The sequence below is a fragment of the Staurois parvus genome, unplaced genomic scaffold (genome assembly GCF_062004578.1).
Source record: "Staurois parvus isolate SC_StPar_1 unplaced genomic scaffold, SC_StPar_1.0 ptg000432l, whole genome shotgun sequence".
Classification (NCBI taxonomy): Eukaryota; Metazoa; Chordata; class Amphibia; order Anura; family Ranidae; genus Staurois; species Staurois parvus.
The window spans coordinates 3,207,249-3,227,508 of record NW_028318228.1 but is presented as its reverse complement, the minus strand read 5'-3'; the positions used below and the strand labels follow the sequence as shown (position 1 = coordinate 3,227,508).

Here is a 20,260-nt window from a genome sequence, read left to right as displayed (position 1 = left end):
TATGCTGTTCTTTGCTACAATTTTTGGTTTATCTTTAAGCGCTGCACTATATTACTTATGTTTATACTTTGCATTTAAAGGCATTGTGGTTGCCTTAGGTGTTCTAGCTGCTACACTCATTTAAGAGCGCTCACTACAATCCACCTTTGAATGGTGAAGATGGTTTTCTATTCCTCCGAACAAACAAAAGGGAATAGTCTTTTCAGTGTGAACAGTGGACTAGTTGAGAGTCACATGGTGGCTTAGGTCCACAGAAATCTTACTAAACATAAGTGGACCTTTGGTTGTTGGATAGATTACATATGGCTGGCTATGCACGTCTCCAGAGTTGGAGTTGAAATGTTTTGGCTGAAGCTGTAAGTGCATTGTTTTGTTTCCTAGGTCTGTAGTTCTCATTTGTTCAAGAGACATTGTGGACACTCCTTCCTTTTCTGAAATGTCTGCTCTCATCAAACTTGGCTCGGCAAAGCCAATAGCCCTGCACACAAAAGGTATTTTAAAGTCAGCCATGGTTTTGGCACATGTACATCAGATGTTCATGGTAAATGGTAACCATTTTGGTTCTTTCTTGCAGGCAGTTTTGCCATGGTGGGATATAAAGGACTGACCATGCCATCGTGGATTAAAATCATTAACAACAGTGCAGAGAGAAGGGCTGCATCAATACACCTTTACCTGCCACTCATGCTGACTGAATACAGATGCCCCAAAACTGTAGAACTAAAAAAATAAACTTGGTGCCTTATTGCTCCACAACCAGAGACTGGCTAGTATCACCCTATTTATCTGCTGAGCCAATGAAAATGTGATGATCTATAGACAAGACTTAATCCTTTTTCTACTGTCCTATATGTGTATATTGTCAAGTTAATAAATTTGTTTCTCTATGTGTAAGTTAAATGTGTCTGATATTGGTGAATGTGATTTGTCCAGAGCCAAGTGTGAGACCTGCACCTGCTGTGTAACTGAGCCCATGGTCATTTGGTCTTTTATAACATAGATCAGAGTACATCTGATACCTAGTCCTGTGCACCTGCTTGTTTGCTATAGGATGCTCATTTTACAATATGATTTTACTAACTTGTTAATTGATTACCAAAGCATGCATCGTAGAAGGTAAGTTCTTTTTCATTTACATAATCATTGTGTCCTTTGTATTAATTTAAAGAGTTTGCTTTTTTAAATTGTGTGATTGAAGAAGTCTCACTTCAGTTTTTTTAATGTCTTATTCCCCAGTGTACAAGGTACATGTAGTACTTTGTCCCATTCTCCTAGGTGCTCTCTACAGCTAGCTGTGGAGTCAGTCAGCATGCCCCCCTCCCACCACAGCTCTCCGAACACACAGCTAGCAAGGATATGGCTGCTTTGACAGATGGTCATTTTCTCCATCTCTAAGCTCTTGCCTGAAACATTTTAGCTGACATGCCCCCCTCCCTGCATTCCCCATAAGAAGTTTGTCTAGGGCAAGTTCATGGAGATGAAAAGAAAACACGTATTTCAAAGCAGCCATCTCCTTGCTAGCAGTGTTGTCATGTGGCCATGGGAAATGGAGAGAAATATAAATAAGATTACATAGGATTCAAAGAGAATTTTACATAATATCATTGTGATGGTCTTCTAGTTTCTTCTAGTTAATTCTGGATCTAAATGGATAAGAAACCTAAAGATTGTAATGTGTTAAGATAGTCTGAGCTACCTGCAGTCTTGTAGGAACAATAAAGTGCAATCATTGTGCAGTACTTCTAAACGAGAAGAGGAAGTAGATTAGATTAGAGGAACTGAATGTATTCTCTCTTGAGAAGAGGAGATTAAGGCTGGTCATAGACGGGTCGTTTATCGGCCGAATTGTCGGCCGATAAACGAAAAAACGGTCCTTGCCGTTGCCAATGCTGCCACCAATGTCCACGAAAAATGCCCGTTTTCCAGCATGACCGATAAAAATAAACGAGAAGATCCGTGAAAAACAGCTGACGGTATTTCCCCACTAACAGCGTGAATATCAGCCGATTTTTCATGCGGATGACAATTCGGCTGATAAACGACCCATCTATGGCCTGCCTAAGGGGGGATATGATCTCCATGTATAATACATAAGGGGGGATATGATCTCTATGTATAATACATAAGGGGGGATATGATCTCCATGTATAATACATAAGGGGGGATATGATACACAGAATATAACTGGATATAACATTTATAGGTAAAGTTGATCCAGGGAATATCCGATTGCCTCTCGGAGGATCAGGAAGGAATCTTTTTCCCTGCAGGAGCAAATTGGATCATGCTTTGCTGGGGTTTTTTTGCCTTCCTCTGGATCACCCGTGGGTGTAGGATTATAACTTTTTTTTTTTAATTATTTAATGGTTGAACTGGATGGACTTTTGTCTTTTTTCAGCCAGACTAACTATGTAACTATGAGTTAGTCTTGGACAGGTGTTCTGCAAGAGCGAAGGTGTTGAGAAATGAAGGCAACATAAACTAGTTGAGACTCATTCTTTCAGTTTCAGATTTGAAATTATAAGAATGAACGTCAGTGGCCATTGTGGACAGCAAGTCCACTTTTTCTTTATACTTTATGTTTTTGAAAGGTATTTGTTGTATATGTTCTCTTGAATTCTCCTGAAGGATTAGCTGACTCTAAGCAACTTTTTACATGTTCATACAGATACTTAAAATAGCAAGTGAGTGTTACATGTATTTGATATCATATTTCAGTGTGTGGTTGATCTGCATATTTGAGGTGTTCACTCACCATGATAATGAACACACAGCAAGGTGCTTGTGGCCTGTTAGGTGTCATACGTTTGGCAGCTTTCATACCAGAATGGCACTTATGGGTCCATGAGGAGGATGAGGATGAATACAGGAGGAGTTACTTTCAAATCATAGGCTATGCTTATGACAATAATTATAGACAGAGAAGAGCTGTCTGCACAACAGCATAGTTTTCTAGCACTGTGGATGGCACAGGGAAAAGTCAGTGCAGTCACAGATGGGAATTATCAAGATTTAAAGCTTTGGAATAAAGATCCCTGAGCAGGATTCTGGGAACCCGTGTTTAGCATCTCATCCTTCCACGTTTACGGTGATGTTGTCCTGACTTGTGCCACGTGGGTTCATGCTGGGCTTTTTCTGAACACCCATGTATGGCAGAACACTGAACAGGTTTGTAATTTGTGTATGTCATAAGGCACTGTGTTTTTTCACTTGTCTATTCAATGTATACAGAACGCAACTGGGCTGTTTATTTTATTGCATTCTTGCAGTTTATTGGACCTTGCCAATGCCAGAATTTTGCTCCAGGATCTTGTGATGCTGACTTGATTAATGTATTTCACTTTCAAAGAGTAGGAACTTGATGGTTTAGATATGTGCTGGAAATGTGTGCTTTGCTTTTATGGAGGTGACATTTCACCTGTATCTTTAAGTTTAGCTGTTATTTTATTATATATGAAGGCGATGAAATGTATAAATGGCTAAGGACACGTGTGCCCTACAATTAATGCAGAAAGGACCATTAATCACGCTATGCACATTCCTAAACTAAGTAAATAATTTAACTGCAAGCAAAATGATGTGTGTTATGCGGGAGGTTCAAATTTATATTAATTTGTTTGTTTCTCTTCATTTGCATATAGGAGCAATGTATAAGATTAGGAACGGTGACAAATTACCTTCCAGATTAATATGTAGATATAGCATGTAGATTGTCAATGTGTTTATGCCTTTTGGTTGGTGCACCATAACTAGTCATGAAATAAAGTTCTGGTATCAGCATGAGGGATTACGTTTTCTGTTATCATGGGTTCACGGTAAATCCTGCAGGTTTGAGATTTGAAGTCCCAGGCAATTTTTGTACAGCTTCATTTGGGAGAAAAAAAACCTAATGCACTGCATGGTCTTTACATTAGGCTTAGCAGGGCTAATAAGGGGGCTTTTGGCAACTTCTAACAATCTCAAAGTTTTTCTTGGTAGCTCAGTATCCAGATCTTTCAGATTCAGACCTATGGATGTCACCAAATCTGTCTTAGGATCAGACCACCCACAAGTCTGGATCAGGAAGTCTAGTGTTTCTCTGTATGAATAGATTTAAGGTAAAGACAAACCTATCAGAAAACTGAGCAATTTAAACAGAGCATGATTACAAAAATATAAATCCATATAGATAGTTGAAGGTAAAATTGCTATGGTGAGCTATCAATCATATAAGAATACCATTCACAAGGGTTGAGAGATGGGAGTCTTACAAACCAAGCTTGACCCTACCCAAAAAGTCAGGTTTTGCATATAATTGTAGATGCCTATGTCTCTAGATCTATTGATCATTTTGATATATGTTTCTTATTGAAGGTCACACGTGCTTAGACATTACTCATCATATGTTGAATTTTAATTGCCGAAATTTGTGACAGGTATATGGTAATTGACTCCAAAACGTGTTGCAGTTGGAGAACGATGCAGTCTTGGTAGCAGTATGATGCTGTTGTCCTGAGTGGAGATGAATGAACTAACCTGTGAACTGGAAATGGTTTATAAACCCTTTTTTTTACTTAATTTTACTCTTCAAGTAAATTGTTCTCTGATTCTTCAGAATATTTACAGATTTGTCCAAACTGCAGGGATGAATGAGTGCGGTAGATCAGCAGCTGCTGCCAGGCATTCAGGAGATTATACTGAATGCCTGCTTTTTTTTCAGCCAAAGGGGAATTTTGAATGGTAATATCTTGCTGTGTTTGGATCTCAGTTGCTGTGCTGCCCCATTCTCATGAATAGGTCACACTTAGCAGCAATACTGCCTGGCATACACTACAGATAGTATACTTTTCATTGTACCGCCATCATAGTGATGTGTACTAACATGGCTGAAGGCCATGTGAACTTGCAGCTTGGTGGTCAGTAAAGTTGCAGCTCAAACTCTTACTTTTCCTGTACCTCGCCCGTATATGTAAATGAAGCTTTGCTGTCCACATGTTTAGAAGCTCCTCCTGTTCTGTTAGTTCTTATCGAGAAGTGCTGCCAGACACTTCCTGTGAGTCTAAAGCTATTTAAACCTGGGAAAGCCTGTTCCCAAGCTTCACTGCCTACGACCTCTGTTCCAGTTGTGATAAATGATATGTTCTGACATAGTATGTTTAAAACATTTGCCTGTTTCTAGACAAACCATTATCTGGATGTTCTGACCTTTTGCTTGTTTGACTATAACTTTGCCTGCCGAATTTTGTACCATGGTTTGTTTCTTCCTGCTGTCATCTGTTGATGTTTTGAGTGTGACTGAGGGCCACAACCTGGGAGCTGTCCTCAGTAAAGCCCATTATCCCTTGTGGGGTATTCTGGTGAATACCAGGCAGTTTGGTCGTCTTTAGGGCCTACATTTGCCTGGCGACACAGAGGGTCCACTACCTACATGGTAGCCATAAACTTTTAGGTGTTAGTATTTAGATGGTCAGAGGGTTTTCCTACTCTGTGTGCATGTGAACTTACAGTTTAGTGGTCAGTAAAGTTGCAGCTCAACCTCTTGTGTGCATGTTGCAGCTAATGAATTTTGCTAAGCAATAGTGAGAGCCACTAGCCATTGGGCTACTGAATACGATGGCTTAAGCTGTCAGCACTTAGCAAATGTACTCTTTGCAGTAAGCATGTTCACTAAGGGAACCTGATCTTCACTGACTTCATTACTTATTCCCAGCCCTTACTACCTGCGACCAGGGGCGGACTGACCATTCGAGCACTGCCCGAGGGCCCGGGGTCAGTAGGGGGCTCCATGAAATGCCCCTGATATCTTTTTTATAAGCTTTTTTTGAGTGTGGGCAAGGACACAGGGGCCACATGATCCCCTATTGCCTGGGGGCCCCATGAGTTGTCAGTCCGCCCCTGCCTGCGACCTTAGGACTTTGATTTGCAGGTTATTGAATATGGCCACATGTTAACAGTACTGACAGAGACCTTCTCAACATCTCACTGGACTGGTAGCTATCATGTCCTTGGAGAAACAATAGCTGGGTGGGGAGGGGGGACAATTGTAACAAGTGTTTCTTTACTTTTTTCTCTCATAAATTATGAAAGAATTCCTTTACTACGAATGAAGCCGAAATGAAAAATGGCAGAGGCTGTCATTTTTTTTTAGAATTATCTGTGCAGGAATGCTATTAATGAAGGCAAGTTTATCCCTTGGAGATGCACCATATGTTATCATTGACCTTGACGGAAAATATACATGCTGCTGCCAAATACTACTGTGTAAGGTGAAACAGTGACATGGGTCACATGCTGATGTGTCTTAAGGCATACATGAAATTTCTCAGGGCACCTAGGGAGACAGTTATCAGTGTACTGATGACAGTAATACTAACTAGAAATGTTCTTTTCAATAACTCATGTGATGTAACTGTTTTCAATTACTCAAAACAAGAAAGAGAAAACGTTCACTTTTATATCATGGCAAAAATATCCCAATAGCGTTGTTTCAGTTACTCCCTTTAAGAGTAATGAACTTGTATTAAAATGACTGCATCTAAATGTGCCATAAGGCAGCATGTTGAACAGTGTGCCTGGTACTCGTGAGTTTAAAGAAGTACATCTAAAGGCATACCTGGTCCAGTTATTGACCCTTTTGTTTCTTATATCTTTTGAGAGCTCTGTCAGCAAACTTTTCTTGGTATATTTCCACTTTGTGCCTGACCTAACATCCACTGTAAGGGAAAATGAAGAGATCTTACCATTGGTTCCATGCCATTTCATTTTGAATAATTATTAATATAAAAATTAAACTGTACTCTTAAAGGCAGTGTTTTTCCTGTCTTCTACACAAATCTAGAACTGATCTGTGCAGACCACCAGCCAATATCCTGCAAAAAAGTAGAGGGCTAAAAGGCATCTTGTGACTCCTTTCAAGAATTCCAAGAAGTGTGTTTTCAAGAATCATTGAGCACACTTCCCCATTAGTTCTGCAGTGGTAATGTCCACTGGTAACCAGACATACAAAATTGTAAATGTTATGCTTTGGTCCTTTCCAGCTAACCCTGCTGTCCATGGTCCACTATTGCTTTATGGTAAATATGACCATGGCTCTTCTGGATAATCCTACTGCCCACAGTCCACTAAAGCCTTATGGCAAATATGACCCTTGCTATTCTGTCTAACCCTACTGCCCACAGTCCATTAATGCCTTATGGCAAATATGACCCTTGCTATTCTGTCTTACCCTACTGCCCACAGTCCATTAATGCCTTATGGCAAATATGACCCTTGCTATTCTGTCTAACCCTACTGCCCACAGTCCACTAATACCTTATGGCAAATATGACCCTGGCCCTTTTGGCTAACCCTGCTTTCCACAGTATACTAATTCCTAATGGCCAATATGACCCTGGCTGTTCTGGCTAACCATACTGCCTTCAGTCCACTAATGCCTTACGGCAAGTATGGTTCTGTCTCTTCTAAATAACCCTGCTGCCTACAGTTAACTAATACTTTATGGCAAATATGACCCTTTCTATTCTGGGTAACCCTGCTGCTCACAGTTCAATAATGCCTTAAGGCAAATATGACCCTGGCTTTTCTGGCTAACTCTACTGCCAACAGTCCATTAATATCTTATGACAAGTATGACTCTGGTTCTTCTGAATAACCCTGCTGCCCAAAGTCCACTAATGCTATAGGGCAAGTATGACCCTGCCTGTTCTGGATAACCCTGCTGCCCACGGTCCAGTCCACTAGTACCTTATGGCAAAAATGACCCTTTCTATTCTGGCTAATTATACTGCCCACTGTTCTGTAATTCAGCCATTTTCGACCAGGGTGCCTTGGAAATAATGCCTAAAAATTGCTCAAAAACTGTATGTAAGTCAGCAGGTGGATCAAGCCTGCATTTTAGTTACACATAAGCACAGGTTTCATTGTGCACCATTACAGCCTTCTAGCCGCCTGTGTGCTAACAGCCAAAGATGTAATCAGTTGATAAGGAGGACGTTGAGCACCCGCATAGCATTCTTGTTTGCCCCTCCTCTGTCCCTTTCCATCAGCACTGGGGTCACATTCTCGGAATGAGGGAGAGAAACTGAGGGAGAAGAGAAATGCTAGAATACTAGTCAGTTCCAGTGCGCAAAGATCGATTTGCTTTGGAAGAATAAATCACCTCTAACATTGGGTGTCCTATATTCGTGGATGTTGCTGCACTTTATAAAACTATTAATTTAGTTTTTTACATTTGACAATGGGGTGCCTTGAGAATGTGCATCATTTTAAAGGGTGCCTTGGCTGCAAAAAGGTTGAGAAATACTGCAGTAATGCCTTATGGCAAGTATGACCCTGGCCCTTTTGGCTAACCCTACTGCCCACAGTATACCAAATACAGTATCACTTTTCCAAAACTAAGTGTCCATATTCAACCTGTGACTTCACACTCTTTCTGGTGATGTAGACAAAACGATTTGTGTTCAATTCACCACTATTACGTAGTTATAACAACCATAAGTGCACCTTCACCGCCTGTGCTCTCTCCTGGTAAATGTTACCAAACCCTTAAGTGAGGTCATATATGGCTTGTGTCCCTTTAAATTGGACTTAGAACTGGATGGGATTGTCACTCTTCAAAGTTAGGGATCCCCTCACTTCCTTAAGACTCTTCCTCCATATGTATATATGCCATAAAGAATAATAAAAACATAGTGCCTTATCTTCTTTCAAAACATTTATTAAACATATAGTAGTGCACTCACATGCAACTGCTGTTAAAATCGCTTTAAAATGAATCCACAGTGTGTATTAACATCCAATGCTGTGTACTTGCTGTGTATTGCCTGTCTCCTTGAGAGTCGTGATGTCAGAGCCCCTCACCTACACGGTGCGCCACTGGGTCACGTGGCTTCATCAGTTCTAAGTCCACGACGCTCTGTCCGGGAAGTCATGGATTGAATAGGAACACTTAGTTTTGGAAAAGTGATACTGTATTTGGATACAGAAAATATTTGGATACCAATATTGTTTGTGGAATTATTTATTCACTTGTCAGTGGAGAGGGTATTTTAACATGTTGACATTCACCTAGCCCCAAAGTGCTGCAGTGAGTTTAAAGTCACTCGCCTATTATTATTATACAGGATTTATATAGCGCCAACAGATTATGCAGCGCTTTAGAAAATGAAGGTAGACATTGCAGTTACAATACAATTTGGTACAAGAGGAAACAGAGAGCCCTGCTGCTCGTTAGAGCTTACAATCTAAGAGGAATATATACAGGTGAAACTCAAAAAATTAGAATGTCGTGCAAAAGTTAATTTATTTCAGTAATGAAACTTAAAAGGAGAAACTAATATATGAGATAGACTCATTACATGCAAAGCAAGATAGTTCAAGCCGTGATTTGTCATAATTGTGATGATTATGGCTTACAGCTCATGAAAACCCCAAATCCACAATCTCAGAAAATTAGAATATAGGCTCAAAGTGTCCCACTCTAATCAGCTAATTAAGTCATAACACCTGCAAAGGGTTCCTGAGCCTTTAAATGGTCTCTCAGTCTGGTTCAGTAGGAATCACAATCATGGGAAAGACTGCTGACCTGACAGTTGTGCAGAAAACCATCACTGACACCCTCCATAAGGAGGGAAAGCCTCAAAAGGTAATTGCAAAAGAAGTTGGATGTTCCCAAAGTGCTGTATCAAAGCACATTACTAGAAAGTTATGTGGAAGGGAAAAGTGTGGAAGAAAAAGGTGCACAAGCAGCAGGGATGACCGCAGCCTGGAGAGGATTGTCAGGAAAAGGCCATTCAAAAGTGTTGGGGACTTTCACAAGGAGTGGACTGAGGCTGGAGTCAGTGCATCAAGAGCCACCACACACGAACGGATCCTGGACATGGGCTTCAAATGTCGTATACCTCTTGTCAAGCCGCTCCTGAATAACAAACAACGTCAGAAGCATCTTACCTGGGCTAAAGAAAAACAGACCTGGTCTTTTGCTCAGTGGTCCAAAGTCCTCTTTTCTGATGAGAGCAACTTTTGCATCTCATTTGGAAATCAAGGACCCAGAGTATGGAGGAAGAATGGAGAGGCACACACTGCAAGATGCTTGAAGTCCAGTGTGAAGTTTGCACATTCTGTGTTGATTTGGGGAGCCATGTCATCTGCTGGTGTTGGTCCACTGTGCTTCATTAAGTCCAGGGTCAACGCAGCCGTCTACCTGGAGATTTTGGAGCACTTCATGCTTCCTTCCACAGACGAGCTTTATGGGGATGCTGACTTCATTTTCCAGCAGGACTTGGCACCTGCCCACACTGCCAAAAGCACCAAAACCTGGTTCAGTGACCGTGGGATTACTGTGCTTGATTGGCCAGCAAACTTGCCTGACCTGAACCCCATAGTGAATCTATGGAGCATTGCCAAGAGAAAGATGAGAGACATGAGAACGAACAATGCAGAAGAGCTGAAGGCCGCTATTGAAGCATCCTGGTCTTCCATAACACCTCAGCAGTGTCACAGGCTGATAGCTTCCATGCCACTCCGCATTGAGGCAGTAATTGCTGCAAAAGGGTCCCAAACCAAGTACTGAGTACATATGCATGCTTATACTTTTCAGAGGTCCGATATTGTTCTATGTACAATCCTTGTTTTATTGATTGCATGGAATATTCTAATTTTCTGAGATTGTGGATTTGGGGTTTTCATGAGCTGTAAGCCATAATCATCACAATTATGACAAATCACGGCTTGAACTATCTTGCTTTGCATGTAATGTGTCTATCTCATATATTAGTTTTACCTTTTAAGTTGCATTACTGAAATAAATGAACTTTTGCACGATATTCTAATTTTTCGAGTTTCACCTGTATATATATATATATATATATATATATATATATATATATAAAGAACCTGTAATAAATATATGAAATGACCTTGCTAGCCTAGTGGAGAGCAGAGGCACCAGTGTTTTTTTGCTGGGATATAGCTGTGCTGATGAGTCTTTGCTATGTTACAGCTGGAAATAATTTGACAACGCTGGCCTTGCCAGGAATCCGAATATATATCCAGGGGTTGCTGCCAGGCGTCTTTCCAAGGCGGACTGAATAAAGCATCCTACCCAACTGGGAATACACAGATGGATTTAGTAAATGCTTTAGCAGGACTCATCGGCACTATACTGACCCAGCTGGCATTAATGTTTGCTAACCTGGTGATACGTACTTGGTGATATGGACGTATTACTATTGGACTGGTAGAAGATTGAGTGCTGGGTCTAATCCACCTAGAAAATTATTACTGGCCTGCATAAATATTTTGCTCAGATGGATTATGTGACCAAAGAAAGTCATATCTGGAAACCAGAACACTGAAAATTCCTGAAAGTGTAAATTTAGCAAACAGATCTCCAGTTGAGGGGGTCACGCAAAGAAAGAGGAATGTGAGAGGCTAGAGAAGCAGCAGGTAACCATCTACTAGCTAGAGTTGCTTGGACTGATATTCCATCCAAATATACAGAAAACAGACATGCTAAAGGATCCATTTCACTCATTTTAAGCTGAGGCTTTATGCAACCATTAATACAGTGTACTATTTGTATGTGTATATTTGCATTTGAAAATCCTTACTAAACATTAAAGATGGGATATAGTAGATATTAGAACACAGTGGGGTTTTTTTTTACTAAAAACTGGAGAGTGCAAAATCTGGTGCAGCTCTGTATAGAAACCAATCAGCTTTCAGGTTTTAGTGTCAAAGCTTAACTGAACAAGCTGAAGCTAGAAGCTGATTGGCTAATATGCACCACGGCACCAGACTCTGAGCGTATCAGTTTTAGTAAATCTACCCTAGTAGGTATAAGAAATACAATACAGTAACCCAAAAAGCATTTAGACTCCAGTTTAGTATAGTGTGATGAGGAAAAAATATGAAATTTGGTTGGCTGCTGAATTCTTATTTGTTATACACTGATTTTGCACTTTGTATAAACTTAGAAAAAGTCATGGAGATGCAGACCTGAGTCCCTATTTTCTCTCTATGGACATAAGCATTTATGTTGATGCAGATAACACATTGTCCCAGTTCCCGGATTTTCTCAGGCTGATAACGTTCAGCTATGGTTGTCTGTGATCTGAAAGCCTAACTTGTGATACAGGTTGTCACCCATTTTGCCTAAATTGCCAGAATTGTGCGACATCTTCTAACATTAATACCTTGAAGAAAATGTAAATGGAGAAAATATGAAGGCTACTATTGCTGAACTCTTTCTCTTTGTCTGGCTGTTGTACTTATTCAATCACTTCAACACCTTTTAAGGCACTGAACTAGAATGAATACTGTATGCAGATCAGGAGGACTTCACCCCGACCTTCTGATCTGCATACTTTTTGAAGGTCAATGACTCCAACGACTAAGAAAATACTGACCCATAGACATCCAAACATGTTCAAAATGAGGTTAGCAATGTTTCTCTCAACATAGGTTTCCTTTTAGATAAAGTGAAACATTTTTTTAGTTTCATCGAGATGTTCCCTCATGATTTCTCCTGATTACCATTGTCACCAAGACTGAAAGTGAGGGAAAATCCTAAATTATAGGTTGTCACAGGAACAGGACTAGAGATAAAATGTTTCAATGGGGACACTTGTTGCAGTAGTTAAGAGGATTTCCTTCACATTGCAGAGGTTTCCCCTCATATCGTGTTGTGTCTATGGAACAGCAAGTGAAAGAAAATCTCAATGGAACAGAGATACAAAAAGGCAGTATTTTAAGTGTTCTTTATCCAAAATGAAAAACAAAAGTATTAGCATGAGATATGCTCTAGGTTCCTAATTTACCTGCCTGGAAACTCTTTTCAGGAGAGCCTCAACCTGGCACTCAGTGGCCAGCTTCAACTGGCCACGAAGCGAGGGGTCTGCCAAGCCTTTTGGCTATTTGGACCAGAGTATCTTGCCCCTGTCAGGAGTCTTGCACCCTAAAGGCATCAGGGAGGTCCTTCCTGTTCGGGAGAGGACCAGTCTCACCCTAGGGAACTTTTTTGTGTGTTCTCACACACTCCTTTATGATTCACTTTGGTGTTTAATTTTTTGTACACCAAAAAAAGAAGAAGAAAGGAATAAAGGGAAGGAAGGCTGTAGAAGGCAGATGTCCCATGAGAATGAATAGCATTCAAGGATGGGCTGACCTTCATTCTCAAACCTGCTGAGATCTACCTTGATGTTAATATGTGGTTCAGAAAACTCTTGTCTCTCTCTTTCTTTTTTATCAAGGTAGGGGATGGGTCCTTTTAAACAGAAATTTATTTGCCTAGAAAATCCCTATATATTATAAGTCTAGTGATTTGACGTACACCCCTTACGGAAGTCCTATGTGGCCCAAGTCTCAATTGATTATTGCACAGGGTTGTCAGGTTGGTATGGAATCATCTCTTGTTTGAATATATTATGTTTAATAATCCAGTGTACTGTTCAGACAATACAAGGAGGGGATTTTTTTTTCTGGAACCCAACAGAGTGGCTGTTACCTTGTTACAGCTGATACTAGTACCATAGGCTGCTATTGTCTGATTCATGAAAGCAACAACAGTTGAATACAGTACACACTTCTGCAGCTTCAATCGCAATGGCATGACTCCCAGCATTTGATGAGAGATTCAGCTGTGACAGACAAGAGCCATCATTTGTGTTTCTTTTAAGCAAACCTAAATGCAGTAAAATTTATAAAATAGTAATTTGTAATAGGCCAACTGCTGACAGTAAAAAAACATGAAGGAATATGGTACAATCTTCACTGTTGTGCTATCTGGTTGTGTCCATCACTTTGTTAGATAGTCAATGTCTGTGTGATAAGCATGTCAGGTGGGGTATAAGCCAGATAAAGTCTGTTTGGCAGCACGCTCTTCCTGTCATATGAGGACGGTGACATTATAACAAAAGCTTTTGCACAGATGGACATTGTACAGCTTACGGGACTTTACAGGGTCTACCATAATGTAGTGTCTGCACATCTGAGATGTTGTTCAATTAATCTGGGGAAGAACTGGTCACAGGTGATCCACCGGATACTGGAAAATACTGACTATAAGTAAAAAAATTAAATTTGCTTTAAAGAATTTATTTTGTGTGTTGCAGGTAAAATCGGACCCTTCAGTGAACCATGTATCTGGACAGCATAGGGATAATGCTGAGTTTCCTGCTTTGTGCTGTGATTTTTACACGCGGGATTACAGGTCAGTTTGAAATATTAAACTGTTGACTATCTACTGTAGATAACTACTGGAATTTAAACTCCTACATTTCTGTGAATCTGTGCCTCTTTTTTGCTTTGAACCTGCCTACTCTCAGTGTCTGAGGCACAGCTTGGCAGGGAGCCACAATCCCTGGTAATGTATGGTTGCTGCCATCATCAAAGTCTTGCACTGACTTTTATTGGCTTACCGAAAACTGCAGGCTTGATGTATCTTGTCAGATTGTTGCAACTCAAAGTAACCAGTCAGAAATATATCTGGAAGAATAGAATACCAGTATTGTCATTGTTGATGTATTAATTGTTCTGTCATTCTGATCCTGGCTTTACTACTTAATGAGACATAGGTGTGAAACAAGTATGCAGTACAGGCGTGTAGACTGTTACAGATGCTGTGCGCTTAGATGACTCATTTGGAAATGAAGCCAGGATCAGTATTGCAGTTCAGGTCCTGTCACCTGTAAAAACATTAAAGCTGAATTCCAGGTATGGATTTTATTGTATCCAGCTTGGATCAATGTAAATATACAAATTCCATACCTGTGGGATCCCTGTGAAAGCTGTAAATCACTGTTTTAGTCTCCATCACTACAGTGATTGCAGCTGTCTTCCAGGGGACAGAAGGCAGAGACAGGCCAGCAATGGTACAATCTCCACTGCATCCAATCACAAAATGCCTTGAATTTGTTGAGAAAAATGCAAGATGTTCTGTAAATGGTAACCATGCAAGCTCCTTTCTGTGGTTACTATGCAACAGGGCAGCTGGTTGATGCGGAACCCGGAAGACGAAGGCGATCACTGTATAGTGCCGAGTAGTTTTGTGATTTCCAGTTTCCACAGGGATCCCATAGTTTGGAATATGCATACTTACATTGGATTAGCTGGATAAATGTAACTGTGCAATAAAATCCATACCTGGCATTCAGCTTTAATAGTTTCAGTTCTTGTATTTGTAGATAGACAAGAGCACCTATTTTTAACTGAGGTTCCTCTAGAGCAGTGGTTCTCAACCTTCCTAATGCCGTGACCCTTTAATACAGTTCCTCATGTTGTGGTGACCCCCAACCATAAAATTATTTACCCAGTAATTATAATTCATGAGTGTCGTTTTACCTCCAATACTGCTGCTTTCAACACAGTAGCTGCTTTTAACAGAGTAGCTGCTTTCAACACAGCAGCTGCTTTCTACACAGTAGCTGCTCTTTACACATCGGAAATATGTGTTTTCTGATGGTCTTAGGGGACCCCTGTGAAAGGGTAGTTCGACTCCCAAAGGGGTCGCGACCCACAGGTTGAGAACCACTGCTCTAGAGGATGCTAGGGGTTCCTTGAAGTGTAGCTGATTGTCCTCCCACTTGATAGTGCCTGCATGGTTCTGGGTCCAACGCAACTTGGCAGAGTCACCGATATGACACCAATGATCTTTATAACTTGTCTCTAAGGTAGGTGTTCTGCTCATTGACTAGCAATGTAAGAGGCAGTCTCTCCACTGACCCTCAATGAACTTATTTTAGCTGGGGTTCCATAAGACTTGAATATTATTTAAAGGATTAATTTGGGGTTAGAGGGTTGAGAAAGGCTGGACTGAAGGGACAACAGTACGCTCAATTTTTCTTTGGATCCTATTAGTTAAAACGCAATGTACAATGTCATTGTTCCTTACAAAATAAGCCTGTGTCTGGGATACTAATCTAGAAGTTATGTGGCTTTATACTGAGCTATAGTTACCATAATGGTTTAGAGGAGCAGCACCAAGCCTCAAAATGTACAGATTTAACTATTTTTTTCTAATTTGTTTCCTGGTTCTGACCCTTTTAGGACATTTTGGCTAAACTCAGTGAAAGAATTGTACAGCGAAGGGGGTACAGGGGATGTAGAGTAGAGTCAGAAGACTCCTAATAGTTCAGGATATAAGAAACCATGTCTTCTTTCTCTTGTTTTGTGGCCTGTACGGTGATCTGCATATAAAGCAGACCACACAGTGCCTCCAATAATGCATTTTAGCATCCCATACTAATAACAACATGGCACGGGGCTGGAATTTTACAAAAGGGTGACATCATTCCTGTGCGCATTTGACATCATTATGTCTCAATGTGGCCTTGGTATCATGCAACTCATAGCATGTGAAAACTGCTAGAAAAAAGAAAATTAAAGGGATTTCGTTGAAAAATAAAATGAAGCCAGCCCCCCCCCCCCCCCTCCACACACACACACTTTTTTTTTAATTTACGAAACTTTATAATACCGTTTTCCTGCAGTCTTCAGTCCAGTGATGGCACAGGACCTTCCTCCCCTTGCTCAGGGGGCAACAGGGGGAGGGCATTCATGTGGACGGAAAGGTTCTCACATAATGGCATATGAGCGCTGCCCAATCATGGAGTACTGTAAGCCCAGTACCCCAGGAGGTGTGTTAGTAACATCCTGGATCCTTATCCTCCTCCCCCTGCTCACACCTCCACACCAATCCCTACTCTTATTCCTCCTCCTGCTATCATTACATCTCCCACATACCCCTACTTCACTCACCCTGCACAGACACATGCGTCAGCACTCATCACCACTTTACCAATGTGCACCTTTGTGCTCACCACCACTGCAGTGGCACTCTCTTCTGAAATCACCCCATTCAACAGATAGGCACTTTTGCTAGCAAAATATAAGATAATACACAAATTTTCCATTGAACTCTTTTAAATGGCTAAAAATAAGTGACACTTGGAAATTATTACATTTTCCTGCTGTGGAAACTACCAGCATATTATATTAGGTGTTAAATCTTTATTGGACCTGTTTAAAAATTCATCACTGTTTATTTTTATTGCATTTGGTCACACAAAACGTATTTTCCTTTTGCCATGGACCAAGACAGGTATTCTGCAAATGATCTTCTATTTGTGTAAATAAGTACAGCTTTCCTCTATGTTTTTTTAATATACAAGGATTTCCACCTGGATAAAGTATTTGGAAATGACTGCTTGCATAAGTTTGGAGCCTTGGGAAATGATCATGATAAGATCATAATGGCTATTCTCCATCAATGGATTCCCTATTGGAGCTGGGTGTGCTAAGAGTGGTAGGCTTTTCAGATTCCAAATAAAAACTGTAGGAAGTTAGAATGTCTGTGTGGATAATAGAAGCCAACCAGTAGTTTTCTTTCATTCTCTATAGTTTCTAAAAAAACGACAAATGGGTGTTGTTATAGTGGGCGTGTACCTTTTGCATTTGGGGGGATTTACTAAAACTGGTGTACTCAGAATCTGGTACAACTGTGCATGGTAGCCAGTCAGCGTCTAACTTCAGCTTGTTCAATTAAGCCAATAAAACCTGGAAGCTGATTGGTTTCTATGCAGAGCTGCACCAGATTTTGCACCATGCAGTTTTGGTAAATAACCCCCTTACATATAAGCATGTTTCAATTTATGCTGGTTCAGATTTCACAATAAATAACCATTTTCTTTAATTACTTTCAAAGAGTTCAATTGTATACCTACCATATAGACCAACATTTCTCAACCTTTTTACCCCAGAGGAACCCTTAAAATAATTTTCAGGTCTCAGGGAACCTGATAAAATTAATTCAATGCAGGTCTGTAGGAAGAATGTCCCTTACCTTGGTGGTCAGTGGAAAGAATGCCCTTCCTTATTGTGGTGGTCAGAATACCAGCTTTACAGACAGCTAAAAAGATCATGGGTTTCATGGTGCTGCCTCTACCAAGTAGTGCTGGGCCCAAAATGATATTATATCTTATATATTACAACCTCCTTGACCCCCTACAGTCTGGCTTCCGTCCCCTGCACTCCACCGAAACCGCCCTACTTAAAATCACCAATGACCTGCTAACCGCCAAAGCCAATGGCCACTATTCTATCCTCCTGCTCCTCGACCTCTCCGCGGCCTTCGACACTGTTGACCACCCTCTCCTCCTTGCCAAACTGCACTCCCTTGGCATCAAGGACGCTGCTCTCTCCTGGTTCTCCTCCTACCTTTCCCAACGCTTCTTCAGCGTCACCTACAACAATGCCACCTCCCCCTCCCTCCCACTCTCTGTCGGGGTCCCCCAAGGCTCTGTCCTCGGGCCCCTCCTCTTCTCCATCTATACCTCCTCCCTTGACAAACTTATTCTCTCCCACGGCTTCAATTACCACCTCTATGCCGACGACACCCAAATTTACCTCTCCACCCCCAACCTCACCCCCTCACTCTCTGCCCGCATCGCCCACCTCCTAAACGACATATCAGACTGGATGTCGCTCCATTTCCTCAAACTTAACCTATCCAAAACCCTGGTCTTCCCCCCACCCGTGCCCCCATCCTCTCCATCACTACTAACAACGCCACCATCTCTCCCACCCCACACGCCAAAGTCCTGGGTGTCACCCTGGACTCCCACCTCTCCTTCCTACCCCACTTCCAACTGCTATCTAGATCTTGCAGGCTCCACCTCCGCAACATCTCCAAGATACGCACATTCCTCACCCCAGACACCACCAAACAACTCGTACACTCCCTCATCATCTCACGCCTGGACTATTGCAATTCCCTTCTCACTGGCCTACCCAAACGAAAGCTATCCCCACTCCAGTCGATCCTACACCCAGCGGCTAGACTCATCCACCTCACCAACCGCTCCACATCTGCCTCCCCCCTCTGCCAATCCCTTCATTGGCTCCCGATTGCCCAACGCATCAAATTCAAACTGCTAACTCTGACCTACAAAGCCATTCACAACGCCGCCCCGAACTACATAACTGACCTGATACCCAAATACTATCCTACCCGTGTCCTCCGCTCCTCACAGGACCTCCTACTCTCTAACTCCCTGGTCTCCTCCTCCCACGCCCGATTGCAGGACTTCTCCAGGACTTCCCCCATCCTCTGGAACTCCCTGCCCCAATCCATCAGACTGTCACCTACCCTCTTCACCTTCAGGCGCACCCTGAAAACCCTCCTCTTCAGGGAAGCCTACCCCAACCTCACCTAACACCCGACCTCACCTAACAACTAACCTCCTCCACTCCACCCACCACTCCATCCCCCACAGCCATCTCCTCCTGTACCACCTTCCCCTCCCTCCTAGATTGTAAGCTCGAAAGAGCAGAGCCCTCGAACCCCTCGTGTAGTGTATTGTTACTGTCTTGTCTCATGTTCTGTCCCATTGCTACTGTACAGTGCTGAGCATACCCTTTGGCGCTATATAAATACTGTATAATAATAATATATCTTATAAGTGGCCTACTAACTCTATTGATCCAGAGTCTGCAGTACTACAATCAATTCTAAACTACCAGAATACTTACTGTTACCAGACCTCCATGGACATAAAACTTTGTAGGCAGCAGCACATGGGATGTCAGTTAGACACAGCTCAAGGAACCCTTAGCAGCTTTTGGAGGAATCCTATGGTTCCACTGAACCCTGGTTGAGAGTGGTTGATATAGAGGATAAACCTCTCACTGCTTTCATATACATCCCAGGCACCCCAGTGGTGAAATATTTGTTCCTGTGGTTCCAACTTCACCCTCATACAGCCATTACAAGAGAATTTCATTATTGCTACTAGATGGTCCATTTATTCATGTTGAATTCAGTGTGATTGATAATTTCTCAATTGTGTTTTGAAAGCTGTTCTGGGGTGCAAATCTAGAAATAAAACAGAATTAGAAAAAGAAATAATAAGCAACACTCAAGTACATTTTACCCAAAAGTAAAATACCCCTACTGCATGGACTTGAGTTCTCTGTGGTGCAACCCTACTAATGATCTTTTCTGAAGTTCACATCATCACATTCAACACATTTTATTATTATGTCAGAGAAAGTCAGTTAACCCATTGAAAAGTCTAACTTTTTAAATGAAATGTTCTTTACCCATACAGGGGAATAGCGGTGACCAATTTACCAGGCACTATATACGTGGCTGAAATAATCCAATCCTTTTTTTTTTTAATAATAGGTATTCTTAAAGTATACCTTATTATTAGGATTATGTGTTTCATTTTGATTTGCTGTATGAAATAATAGACTGTTTTGAGTTAATAATGGAGCGTGTTTT

At 41.3% G+C, this 20,260-nt stretch overlaps 2 protein-coding genes and 1 long non-coding RNA gene across 5 annotated transcripts in view; 2 read left to right on the top strand and 1 right to left on the bottom strand.

The window, feature by feature from the left end:
• The window catches only part of LOC149454359 (cell surface hyaluronidase CEMIP2-like), a 192,212-nt gene extending 191,312 nt beyond the window's left edge, over positions 1-900 (top strand). For both annotated transcript variants that reach the window (XM_089687637.1, XM_089687638.1), the window contains exons 24-25: positions 382-491; positions 575-900. In XM_089687637.1, the coding sequence (XP_089543763.1) occupies positions 382-491; positions 575-732 (268 nt within the window). In that variant the 3' untranslated portion in view covers positions 733-900. The remainder of the gene's footprint in view (positions 1-381; positions 492-574) is intronic.
• CEMIP (cell migration inducing hyaluronidase 1) overlaps positions 1-20,260 on the top strand; it is a 219,752-nt gene that overhangs the window by 98,867 nt on the left and 100,625 nt on the right. Inside the window, exons 1-2 of one of the 2 annotated variants that reach the window (XM_089687640.1) lie at positions 2,690-3,168; positions 14,091-14,188. In XM_089687640.1, coding sequence (XP_089543766.1) covers positions 14,116-14,188 — 73 coding nt within the window. In that variant the 5' untranslated portion in view covers positions 2,690-3,168; positions 14,091-14,115. Of the gene's footprint in view, positions 1-2,689; positions 3,169-14,090; positions 14,189-20,260 lie in introns of those variants that run through there. The other variant, XM_089687639.1, reaches the window with a different exon arrangement.
• Positions 19,752-20,260, bottom strand: part of LOC149454357 (uncharacterized) — a 143,945-nt gene continuing 143,436 nt past the window's right edge. Inside the window, exon 5 of the long non-coding RNA XR_016314224.1 lies at positions 19,752-19,849. This is a non-coding gene — a long non-coding RNA (uncharacterized LOC149454357). The remainder of the gene's footprint in view (positions 19,850-20,260) is intronic.